Here is a 12,882-nt window from a genome sequence, read left to right on the forward strand (position 1 = left end):
CTCTGAACCTTCACAGCACACTGTTGGCATCACCAAGATTCACTGCATGTGAAGGAACTTGAAGGTCCATCATGTGGTCATTTCTAATTTTGCTGGCATGTAGGAGTAGACCATTTAGCTGGCGAGGGCACCAGATTGGTATCTCACATTGACTGTCCGTTCCCGTAGTCATCATTAAGGCATGAGCTCTCACAAGGCAAGAAAAACTATTTCTTAGTGGAAAATCACCATCGAAAGAGAGAGAGAAAATGTCGGTGAAATTTGAGAAGGTGGTTAACTTATCTTGTATAGATCAACATGAGGACCAGATGGTTTTTGATGAAAAAATTTGATTTTGGGAAAAAACAGAAGTCAACACAAATACTACTGAGGTTGCAAATTGGAGAACATAGCCTTTTTTAAATGTTGAGGGTCTACTATACAGACAGAGAAACATAAGCAATTTCTCGATGACTGAGGATATGGTGGGGTCTTAGTATCATTACCCCAGCAATGTGATAAGGGATACAGATTTAGAGGTAAAGGAAATGGAACTATGTGCTCACTGCAGGGCAATTTAACACATACATTCCTGGTTTAGTCATTACTTGCTCTATGAGCCCAAGAGAACAACCTCTAGAGACGAAAACAAACAGTTGATCATTCAGATTTGTTGCATTCTACTCAGTCATTCAATTATTGTCTAGCTCTATGAGGAATTGTTACCTGATTAAAAAGAAACCCAGTGACTATTTCACTTATTAACAAAAGAGGTTAAACCTAATGAAAAGTTGTTTTGAAAGTTTTACATATAGCATCCTTTGTATGAGCAGAGCTAGTGAGAATATGATGATCACACAGTAACATTATTAGGAAGATTAGGACATGGAAGGAAACAAAAGTAGAAAGAAAATAGGTAGAAATAAAGCATAGTATTCCACTATTCCCATTTCATTCATGCTGTCCTCCTCATTCCTCCATTCTGTAGTCAAACAAATGAGGAAAAACTCACACTATCCCTCACCCCCACCATTTTTCCATGTGCATACACAGATACATTCCTGGGAGGTAAGCTCACAAATCACACCACTGAACCAACAATGCCTGGGTGGTATGTGCAAATGAGTGCTGTTTGTGCAAAGTGCTATGCCTTAGTCACAAGAGTGCCTGTTGGAGAGATTAGTTCTCAGGCAGGAAAGTGACAGAGGCCAAAGGCTTCTTGCAAACCCCTCTGGATCTACGGAGACCCGAGACACCCGTGCATGTTTACCTGGGGAGCCTGCCAGAGAGTCCCCTCTGCTGACAGCGAAGGTACGAGACACAGAGACGGGCACTAAAGAGTCAGGGGCCAAGGATTTGAGTTGCAAAAGGGAAGATATAAACACAAAAGGAAAGAGACAAAGAACAAAGTGGGTGAGACAGTCTGTTCCTGGATCTTCACAACATTACACTTCTCTGCAAAAAGGAATCTTGACTCTGAAAACACAGAAATCACATCCTCTTACAAAGTCATTCTCCAGAAAGACAAGAAAATAAAATGGATTTTGCTGAAAGTCATCTGAAAAGATGTGCAACACATCTTGGAATCAGAGGCACAAGCACAAGCCGAGCCCTGTGGGAAGCATGTAGGCAGCACTCTCTGAGGCCCCCATTTTGAGCCAGCAAACATGGTGGGAGCCCAGCGCTGCATTCCCACCAAGCTCTCCCAGCTCCCATGGAGCTCAACTGCCAAGGGCACCTGCATGGGTACTCAGAGGCCTGAATGGAAAGCGTGTGCTCCTGCTAGGGGCATCCTTGAGGAAGCTACATCCTGCCTCTGACTCCTAGGAGCTCCCTCTGGTCACAGTGTTGGTGAAGAACTGTGCATTGCTAGAGGATAGGGATAAAGGAAGAACAATATCTCTAGCAGTGTTAATGTGAATCAACTTGAATTAAATCATAGCCACTTCGTGGTAAGTACCAGTGGTCCAAAGCATCTCTCTGTTCCCTTTTCCTTCTCTTTCTCCACAGAGTTGGAAATGGTGCTGGCTATCACTTGGGGGCCTGGGTAGAGTTGAGTGTGTAGTAACAGTCCAGTCCCTCCCCCTTCAAGTAGTGTCTAGGCACGGGACCCATGGGAACCTGTCTTCATCTCTCTTATCTGATCATTCCCAGAGTCCTTTTTAAGGAGCTAAATGAAACCAGTCTACAGATGATAGCATACGGAAATAGATAGCTTCTGCAGTTTTATTTGCTAAACCAAATGATTTTATTTGAAATGACCTACCTGATAATCCTTTACTCTGACATGAGATGTTAATGAATATTAGAATGGGCCTCCAATATTATGAGACACAATGGAGTTAAGAAACCCTCTATTCTCAAGAAGAATCATAGTTCTAAATGTAGAAATGTATACACCAAATTGTACCCATTGTATACACCACACTGTAAACATTGTATACAATGTATTATACAATGTATAAATGTATACACCAAACAGAAAGGAGACTTGTTCTTTCCACATCTGCACACCTGTGTGTGTACCTATTCCAGCTACCCTGGGTTCCTGGCAATCAGAACCAAGAAGAAGACAGTGTAGATTATGTTCCCTTTGCCTCATACAGAAAAGCCAGAGACTTCTTTGTAGCCTCAAGTTCAACTTTGAAGCATAGGTCATCGTGCCAGTATTCCAGCAAACTCATAATCTCACTCCTCATCCTCAAAGGCTGATCAAGCTAGCTTCAAGCATAGGAGGAGGGGTCTGGGCCAAGACCCTACAAGATTTTATTGCCTTTTGGCTTAGACTTAAGCTCTCCCTCAACCTATAGGGTTGAGGTTCTTGGCCAATGAAAGATGCTGGGTGGCTGGGCCATGGGCCGAGCCTTCACCTGGGATAACTGGGATATGGCTGGCCTTTGCAGTTACTTCACACTTCACTCACTGAGTATGGATTCAGAGAGGATGGAAAATGTCTTTTTATCCCTATTGGCTAATAATATTTCTTTTTCCTTCTGAAGATTTACAGAGATGCTCAGTAACATGGGGAGAGAAAAAGAAAGAGTGTTATGCTTCTTTTCAGTTAACTAGTTTTAAAGGAGAAATCAATGTTGCAACTTTATTTCTATCTCGCTGATGCCATTAAACACTTTTGAAAGAAAGAACTAGAGACAGGAAGGAAGGAAAGGAAGAAATCGGGTAACACATTCCTTCTACTTAAAACAATTTTTTTTTTTTTTTGAGATGGAATCTTGCTCTGTAGCCAGGCTGGAGTAAGGTGGCATGATCTTGGCTCACTGCAATCTCCACCTCGCCGGTTCAAGCGATTCACCTGCCTCAGCCTCCCAAGTACTTGGGATCAAAGGCATGCACCACCATGCCTGGCTAATTTTTGTATTTTTAGTAGAGATGGGATTTCACCGTGTTGGCCAGGATGGTCTCGAACTCCTGACCTTGTGATCCACCCACCTTGGCCTCCCAAAGTGCTGGGATTACAGGTGAGAGCCACCATGCCTGGCCACAGCACTGGGCTAGGAAGCCATATGTAGGCCTTTTTTTTTCTCAGAATTTCCACCTCTTTCAGTCTTCTGGAAGAGATCACAGACATTTCTAGGTAACATATTAGAATCCCAGTGGTCGTCCCTAATGTGATGGATGATGGAAATTTCCTTTAGAGAACTAAGGTTTGCTAACGTCCTGTAACCCGTCCCTCACCCATCGAGAGTTCTACTGAGCACTGAGATTCGTTGTCTTAAGTATAATAATGTACCAGGGTCTTTTCAATTTTACAGATCTCCTCCAACTCAAGTTCTGCCACTCTTCAGACTGGACAGGTACTTCATTTCAGCCACTGGCTGGGCTATTACACTGTAACAATTACACTGTAAATTGTTCCACTATTTTCACTTAGAAATTGCATTCCAGAATATGATGGATCTGAAACCTGTATTTTCTTGTGCTGTGTGAACTAGCCAGGACACCGGGAAGCATCTTGGCCGGTCACCAACTTACTGGGTGATTTGAAGCAAGTCATTTCCTTAGTTTCACTCATGTTAAAATGGTATCTACCTTGCCATGTTCCGGGGACTATGATATCAAGCTCTGGGACTCTCTGACAATTCCCACCACAAGGGAATATGTAAAGTCTTTTCTTATGATGTGAGGAAAGACCCTATTTGGCATTGAAGTGGCCACTGTAAACACTAACAGCTGAAAGCAAAATTCAGATCCGTGAATCAGAAAGAAATGTAGAGAAATAATTCTTTCTGGATCACACTTTTAATCACAAGAAATGCCATGCCCTTTAAACACAAGTGCAATAACTACATAGGAAACAGCAAGAAGGCACAGCACAGAAGGGGCAGAGCAAACCAGCCATCAGCCCTGTGCCTGCACCCCACCAACAGCATGCATGGCCAGCTGGCAGATACCTCTCCACTAGCTGAGAGGTGGAGAAGCAGGAAAGAGAAGCAGATAAGCAGCGCATTGCACAAGGGTGGAACTTACATCCCCAAATCTTGCAGTCACTTCTTACTGCAGACAAACCCCACAGACACAATAATAGCATATGAGAGTTTTTGAGTAAAGGCCATGGGTGAATTGTTATTGCACAGAAGGAAGGGCTGAACCTCTGCCCAAGCACACAAATCACCTGCCTGCATTTCCTGGAAGGTGGCAATAAGCAGTGCCTCCCCTCCCAACCCCTGCATCCCCCCAACCATGTGAGCAGAGAAGCCGCAGAAAACATTCCAGACACAAGAACCTAAGCTCCCATGGTCTGTGGGTACCTGGCAGGAAGCAGTGTTCCTGGCAGAACATTACAAAGAGGCTGCCAGCATTTGTCTTAGCCCCAGCCCAGGTCCAGGTCCCTAGAGCGGGCTGAGGCAGGACTATGATGGGGAGGACGAGGAAGGGGTTTGAGAGATACATACGAAAGACAGAAGATCCAGCCAGACTTCCAACCTTCCGCACGTCATTATCTAAGGACAGAAGGATGCAGTGGGTTTCAGAGGCAACTCAGAAAACACACTTCTTATGGGAATCTTCCCTCTTCTATCTACCCCCAGCACCAATTAACCCTGTAAAAATCAGGCAATTAAATGGAAGGGTAGGGAACCAGTATAAAAAGCAAAATAAACTTGTTTTTTCACACTGAAATCTACCACTCTAGATCCCTAACACTTGACAATATTACTGCTTTTTACAATTCAATTTTTGTCACTTTTCTTTAAGCACTAACTGAATGAAAAGTGATTCATACACCCATTTTGCAGAGGAAGGAACTAAAGCCAAGGAAGTTAAATGGCTTGTACAGGATGATTAACAGGAGTCAAAGGAGGAGTCAAGACTTGAACCCCTCTGCTTTTTCTACCATATCCCATTAGTTTCCCAATAAACAAATGGAAACTAGAATACCTGAGCAAGCAGTGGTCATGATGGCTGGGACGCCATAGTAAGTAAAGGCTCCATTCTCAAAGCGAAGGCCTTCCTTACCAACCTCCACCTCCACTTTACCCTGGGAAAAAAAAAAAGGAAGTGTACTATGAATGTGTATGAGCACTTCCAGTTCTACTATTGACTAGAACCCTAAGCATTTCTGCTTGGATAACAAGTGGACTAGACCCATGTTCTTATCACAGAGGAATGTTAATTCTCTCCAGATTTACATTTGAGAAAGCACCTCCAAATTTAGTAGCTCTTTGTAGTAAATTCAGTGCTTCATTGTTCATAAAACAGCATCCAGTCATGAATAACCAAGCTGTCCTTGCGTACTGTAATGGCCCTTCCATGATGCAGGCCTAAGCACCAGCTAACCCAGGGCCTCATAAACTGCCCCACTGGTTTAGTCCAAGACTGGACCATTTCTAAGTCAGGTCAAGATAAAATCTAGGCCGGGTGTGGTGGCTTACGCCTTAATCTCAGCACTTTGGGAGGCCAAGGCGGGTGGATCACGAGGTCAGGAGTTCGAGACCAGCCTGGCCAATATGGTGAAACCCCATCTCTACTAAATATACAAAAATTAGCTGGATGTGGTGGTGCACGCCTGTAGTCCTAGCTGTTTGGGAGGCTGAGGCAGGAGAATTGCTTGAACCAGGGAGGCAGAGCTTGCAGTGAGCTGAGATCGGGCCACTGCCCTCCAGCCTGGGAGACAGAGCAAGACTCCATCTCAAAAAAAAAAAAAAAAAAAAACATAAAATCTAATTCTGTGCAAAGCTTGTTTAATTCATTGCCAATAATAGTGATAGCTGACGTGTAATGCATAGCATGCATGGACATGACACTGTGTTATGTGCACTGCATAGATTCTCATGCAATTAGCCCCACAACCCCATGAAGCCCACGCCATTTTTATCCCTGATTTACAGGGGACTCAATTTTGAGGCTCAGAGATTGAATAACTTGGTCAAGGTTAGTTAGGAGATGGCAACGATGGAATTTTAAAGCCATAGTTTTCAAATTTCTGAGCCTACACTCTTGCTACTACATTTTATTCCATGTTTTATTTGAAAACTGTTAAGTTTATATTCAGTATGAGGCATGAAACTATGTGCTCATTACATTATACAAACAATGTAACAGGATTCTTGTTGATTTCCAACAGTGAAGCACATGACTCCGTTTTTTGGAGAAGAGAGGTCATTTTGTTCAGACCATTTGGAAGGATATATGTGAGGCAAATTACAGTGACAGAGCAGAGAGGTTGGAAGTGGACTGTAACAAGGAGACAATTTCTAAGTTCATGTGAGCTTAATTAAGATTCTAAAACACAATCAGCGTATTTAGGATTCACAAGGTTATGTTGGGAAGGGACAGGGAATCAGTGACAGAGCTCATGGTTAAGCCAGACAGGGCACCAGCAGTGTTACAAGCTGTAATCATGTCAGACACTTATTTAAGACAGGCCTATTCAGGTATCCAGAGCAGAAGGTGATCATACTTATGTGAGCACTGGGGAGAGGTTGCACTTCTTTGAACAGGTCATTTTTCCCCTTCCTGGTCCTCTTAAGGGGGAGAAGATTCCAGGAACTACAAAGGCTGAAATGCAGCTGAGAGAATGAATGTGTCCCGTGCACCTCCAGAGAGCAGAGCAGGGACCAGTAAGGAAGTCAGAGATGGTGAGATTTCCACTGGACAGAGAGAAGGGTTTAAAGAAGAGTTGTCTAAAGTTTAGCAGGCAGTGGGCAGTTTCATTTCAGGGGATGTTCAAGCAGAGATGAGGAGGTATTATAGTTTCTGCAGAGCAGCAGTTCTGGAAGTTTAGAAGCAAAACCCCTATTGGAGAGGTATTCACCCCACCCCAAACATTGCTGAGTTGTCAGACTAAATGTTAAAGATCCCAGCACTCCCAGGACACCAGTTTTCTGTGTCTAGCCCCCTCCTGTGGGTCATGAAGAAATGTCCACCCAGCTGGCCTTGTTCCTGAGGCAGCCAGCTAAGTCTCGGAACTTGGTGCTGAAGGAGGCATGGCCATTTCTTCACCCTGGAGATGCCCTCATCTGGCTCTTAGAGGTTCCCTGACTTTCCTACTCACCTGTAGAAGCAGCACAAAGTAGTCCACAGGGCGGTTGCGCTGGTAGAGGTAGTGTTCCGGGGCCTTCTTGTTCTTCTCATCAAACTTCAGCTCCTGGATCACGTTGGGATGTTTCAGGAGGCGGAGCAGGATCTTCTCCGAAAGGTACAGAGATTTAAAGGGCTCCACTTCTAGAGGAGAGTGACGGGGGAGGGAGGAATCAGCATCAGCTGTGTCCCACCCATTCCAGCAGTGGCAGCTGGGAGGAGTCCGAGTGGGCACGAGGGCCCCCTATGCATGTACCAGGGCACCAGGCTGGCAGGGCTTCTGCGTTCCTTTGGAGTGGAGGATCCTAATCCCAAGTATGCATCTCAGGGCCTCACCCATGTCCTCTGGAGATGTGTGTCCCTGCACTGGCACCTCAGGAGAAACAGGTCTCCATCTGGAAATGTCTGTTTCGTTACTAATTTTCTTTGATTTTATTTAAAATTGGACACGGATAACTAAGCCACATAAACAACAAAGACTTTACTGCTATAATTGAATGAAATGTAGATAATTTAATCCGGCTTATTTGTATGACATATATCTGCTGAATGAAATGAAATCCCACATTACTAGAGACAGGCAATTATTTAAATAATAAGTTGTCAATAATATGAGGCATCCTTGCATCATATTTATATATTACAGCTACTACTTATATTACATATGTAAAACTCATATTACTTATATTATATATGCTCTGGGAAGTAGTTAAAAGAAATCTGTATTCAGAACTAGAAATTCTATCTTAAAGCAGCTCCAACTGAAAATTTTCTACTCATTAGCATCTACAACAGTGCTAGCGCTCATTATATACTCAATAAATACATGCTGGATTAATTAAATATTGAACTTCGTGATAGATATGATCATTCTAGGTCAGCACATTAATTAGGCATGGATGGTCAGAAGGTTCAAAGACAAACTTGACCTTCACAAGAAGCAGCTTATCTTTGGATTGTCTCACTTTTTTTTCTTTCTAAAGATCCCAAGATTCACAATCCACTTCTGCATTTAAACAATCCATAGCTCACAGGCTTCTATGGCATTGTTCTAGGGCACCGCAAGTCTAACAGACAGGGAGATGGCCTCAGGCTTCAGCCAGGAAGTGAGTAGAAAAGGGAAAAGTGCGGCAATGGTTTCTTTAGCTCTTTTCTCTGGTAGAAGAGTTGAGTTATACTCATTTCTTCCTCTATAAGATCAGGCCTGGGGCTCAATATGACAGTAGGTGGCATCCATTACCCTATCTAAGGCAACCTCCTTCCTAGAACAGTGCTTCTCAGTCCTGACAGCGTACTGGAATCAGGCTGGAAGATTTTAACAAGGATCGGTGCCTGGGTCCCACCCTAGGGATTGTGTTTTAGCTTCTCTGGAGTGGAGACTTGTCCTACCTGTGGCCATGAAGCGGTGTGTGGCCAGCAGAAGCTGTGGTGAGATCTTCACCCGCATCTCTGTGTCCGAAAGCTTAAACAAGGAGAAGTCATGCCGCTTCCGCTCCCGGTGTGGGACCCTCTGCTTTTTCCGATTGTCAGCTGTGGGGTCACAGAGGACAGATTGCAGCTATCTCAGAATCATTGTTGGTCTTTGGAGGTTTCCCCAGAATCACAGGGGACAGATAGAACATTTCTGCAGTGTCAACTATGGATGACATCACAGTATCACCCAGGAAGTAGAAGGATGTTGGTGAGGGATAGACAATGGGAGACTGCCATCATTTAAGTGTTTTCCACACTTAGCGAGTGTATAGTAGAAAAAGGGGAAAGCTGGCTTGGGGTACCCAAGTCTGGGGTTCTGAGGCTGGTTCCACTACTTACTCACCATGCAACCTCTCTAAGCATCAGAGTTTTTATTTTAACCTGTACAAGGAGGCTAGTCATATTTAATATAGCTCTCGTACTCATCTTGTGCAATTAATTATGAGACTCCAACTGGAAGCGACCTGTGAGAATGCTTTTACACAAAGTCATACACACACAAGGGACCTGCATTCTTAGTATCGAGTGGGTTGCAGGGCCCAGGGAATTTCTGACTCTGTCCCCCTCCTTTCCCCTGAACTGGCCTCAACTAGTCTCCTGCTGCTTATCTGAACCATGATCTGAGTGGTACCTGAAGCATGCCACACAAGGGAAGAGGGCAGCCACTACCTCTTATCTCACAATTTCCCTGCTTCAACCCCAGTCCCTCCACTGGGAGGGAATCAGGGGAAATATAGGGAAGAAGAGAGGAGAAGAAATAAGATTGGACCTATAATCTCTAAAGGTGGGTTTTCTGGGTGGGGGGCCTCAGGCAGGGTCTGGTACCTCCCAAGAGCCTATATATCAGGCATGTAATTATTGGTTGAAAAAATTTGCTTTTTCCAATTTAATTTGTTCTCATTCTTTTTAAAGCTTGTCTAAATATATCTACTTCCCCCCCCCCTTTTTTTCCTTTCTCTTTTTGGTACAGGAAATGTCTCCTTTGGTTCTTTCTCTTTTGTTTTCCCTGAGTTTTGAGTAAAATTTTGAAACTGCTAGCCCATCTTATCTGCATTAAGGGGAACAGGGAAAAGGATTTGGGTTTTCTCCAAACTTGGCCTAAAGGGAAACAGGGCTGTGGGGGAACATCTGGTGCAAGCTGAGTGGCTGCAGTAAGAATGAAAGGGAATGAACCCTTGCGGCAGGAAAACAAGGCCCCAGAATCTGGCTCCTTGGTGTGCCCTCTCTCCTTTTGGGGCTTGCTTTTGGGTTTCCTTCTAGAAGGGACAAAGTGCCCTCCTGCTGGTGCAGCTCTTCCATGGCCCACTCTGACTCTGGGACTTCGCAGTCATCTGGCCCCTGCTTTGACACTCCTTTTGCTCAAGTCACAGTGGGCAGACCTAGACCCAGGTGTCCAGATCACCTGAGGTCAGGGTCATGCAAGAAGAAAGACAGTACCCCTGGCTTCTGGGCCTTTTCACAGTTCTTAAGGAATCATGCCAGCAGCTGATTTACCCTAATCTGCTCCTGTAGAAAGAGGATCACTCAGCAAAAGAGTAGCAGATACAGGTTATCAGCCTCGCTCTCACTAGTGAGCAACTTTCTGATTTGTATAAGTTTGCCTAAATAGTTCCCCTCTCCCCCATCAGATTGCTACTTAAAATGGCATCATTAGGGAGTCATTCGTCTGCTTGCCCTTTCATTCCTTAGATTTTAATAGTGTGTGCTTGAAGCCTTAATGTTGTTCAAACAAGTGCCCTGGGAGTTTACTCATTTAGACTATTATCAGCACCTAACACCTTAGTGTGAATGGCTTCACCAGTTTATTTGAGACATCCGGGATTTTTCTTTTTTTTTTTTTTGAGACAGTCCTCCCAGGCTCCCATGCTGGAATGCAGTGGTACAATCTCAGCTCTCTGCAGCCAGGACCTCCCAGGCTCAAGGGATCCTCCCACCTTGGCCTCCCAAGTAGCTGGGACTACAGGCATATGCCACCACACCTGGCTAACTGTTATATTTTTTATAGAGATGGGGTTTCACCATGTTGCCCAGGCTACACCTGAGAATTCTAAATCATGAGTGGCAGGCAGAGGTTGGGGAGGGAGAGGACATTTCCAAGCTCGATCCCCACATGAGGAAGACATGCCTGGTTGGGGCAAGCACAGTAGTGCCAGGCTCTTGGAGGGAGGTGCCATGATTCTCCTGCTTGTTTTTGTCAAGGCCTGGCCCACCTTTAGGGTTGATATTTTTGTCCAAAAGGAAGGCACCCTTTCTGCACTGCTCACTGCCTTATGGCATCAAAGCTCTTTCTACCAGGAGCCAGTTTCTGAAAGGCCGCATCTCACAAACTAAGGACCCAAGTCTGAAATGAGTTATCTGCGAGGAAGAAAAGGATGGCTATTCCATGAGATTAAATTCTGAGGAGGAAACAATTCCTGGCCTAGGGACTCCCATGGACTTAGATAACGTTCCAATCCTAGAGACAAAGCATGCCTTTGTAGTGTTTGCAAGCAAAGTTTTGATGAAGTTCAGTAACCCAAAGTATTCACATCTGCATAGAAAAGTCTATATTGTTCCTGAGTGAGGGAGTTAGGACGGGGAGCAGACCAGAAAGAAGGAAACAGAGACAAGAGCAGGGATTCTAGTGGCAGGGAGAGAACAGAAACCGAGGGTGGTAGGCTGAAAGGCATAAGAGGCCAGGGAAGTGTGTAAGAAGGAATATTCCATTTTTGGCTTAGGTTGTGAGTAGGCAATCTCATGACCGTCTTCACTGCTCACTGCTGTTCTGGTGTGAGTGGAACCCCTGTTGGGGTCTGCATCTAGGTGAATGAAGCAACCAAACAAGAACATGGGGGACAGAAACAAGGGCAGAGAGGCCTCTGGGCACCATCCTGGGAACACTGTGTTTCCTGTAGTCCCTTTTCTACCCAAAGGCTGGGAGGTCTCCTTTTCATAGTCTTGGCTCAGTTCCTGAAGGCTGCCTCCTGATAAACATTTAGCTAGCATGTTCCCAGTGACTCAGAAGTGATTCCAGCTAGGGTATCTTGCCACAGCAGCACCTGGCATAAGTGGCTGACACACATCAGGGCACAGAGTTTGCCCTGACACCCTTTCTATAAATCAAACAAGGCCTTACCTGAGAGTCTTGGAGGGAAATAAGATGACCCTGGGAACAGCCAAGGCTGTGCACTTACTGTAGAGATCCGTTTCATCCAGGATCTCTGACTTGATGATCTCCTCTATGATATCCTCCAGTGTGACAATGCCCATCACCTCATAGAAAGGGTCTCCTTCTCCCTCATTATTCACCCGCTGGACAATGGCCAGATGAGATTTTCCTAGAGAACAAATGAAATCACAGTTAAGTATCGGGGACATCTTCACAGACCTTTCTTTGTGAGAAAAATGATACAAAGTTGCGTCTGACCAATCTCAGGACTGCACTCATCCCTGGACCTCCTTAAAATATGAAGTTTTTATGCAAGGGCTTATAAATGCAAACCTTATTCTTTTAAATTTGTGTTTCTATTTAGGGAAGTTACTGAATATACTCAAAACCAGCTGATTTTTTTTCTTTGAACTTTTACATATTAGCAAGTATGTGTTAGCTAATATAATATATACGAATTGAAAGAGCAATAATTTAGAGTCAGAATTATGGTAAAAGTCATTCTCCTCCCCAAGCCCCCTTCCCCACTAACTATCCCAGTTACTATTCCTTGGCAAATCATTTAATCTCCACTGATTTACCATCTCTTATCTAGAATCAGGAAATAATGCCAGTGTGGTGATTTTAAAACATGGCCTTCGTGGTATGCCTCCCATGGAGAGGTGTGGTCTACAGCCCCTTCCCTTGAATCTGGGTGGGCTTGTGACTACTTCAACCAAAAGAGAATGGGAAATGAATGTCCATTA

At 44.4% G+C, this 12,882-nt stretch overlaps 1 protein-coding gene across 2 annotated transcripts in view; it reads right to left on the bottom strand.

Moving 5' to 3' along the window:
- Nucleotides 1–12,882, bottom strand: part of CNNM1 (cyclin and CBS domain divalent metal cation transport mediator 1) — a 68,618-nt gene that overhangs the window by 24,934 nt on the left and 30,802 nt on the right. Inside the window, exons 2-7 of one of the 2 annotated variants that reach the window (XM_033186296.1) lie at nucleotides 12,162–12,305; nucleotides 8,905–9,045; nucleotides 7,490–7,659; nucleotides 5,374–5,473; nucleotides 4,890–4,937; nucleotides 1,250–1,312 (exon numbers count right to left, since the gene is read on the bottom strand). In XM_033186296.1, the coding sequence (XP_033042187.1) occupies nucleotides 1,250–1,312; nucleotides 4,890–4,937; nucleotides 5,374–5,473; nucleotides 7,490–7,659; nucleotides 8,905–9,045; nucleotides 12,162–12,305 (666 nt within the window). The remainder of the gene's footprint in view (nucleotides 1–1,249; nucleotides 1,313–4,889; nucleotides 4,938–5,373; nucleotides 5,474–7,489; nucleotides 7,660–8,904; nucleotides 9,046–12,161; nucleotides 12,306–12,882) is intronic. The other variant, XM_033186307.1, reaches the window with a different exon arrangement.

Source organism: Trachypithecus francoisi, unplaced genomic scaffold, assembly GCF_009764315.1.
Source record: "Trachypithecus francoisi isolate TF-2019V2 unplaced genomic scaffold, Tfra_2.0 Contig01579, whole genome shotgun sequence".
Lineage (NCBI taxonomy): Eukaryota > Metazoa > Chordata > Mammalia > Primates > Cercopithecidae > Trachypithecus > Trachypithecus francoisi.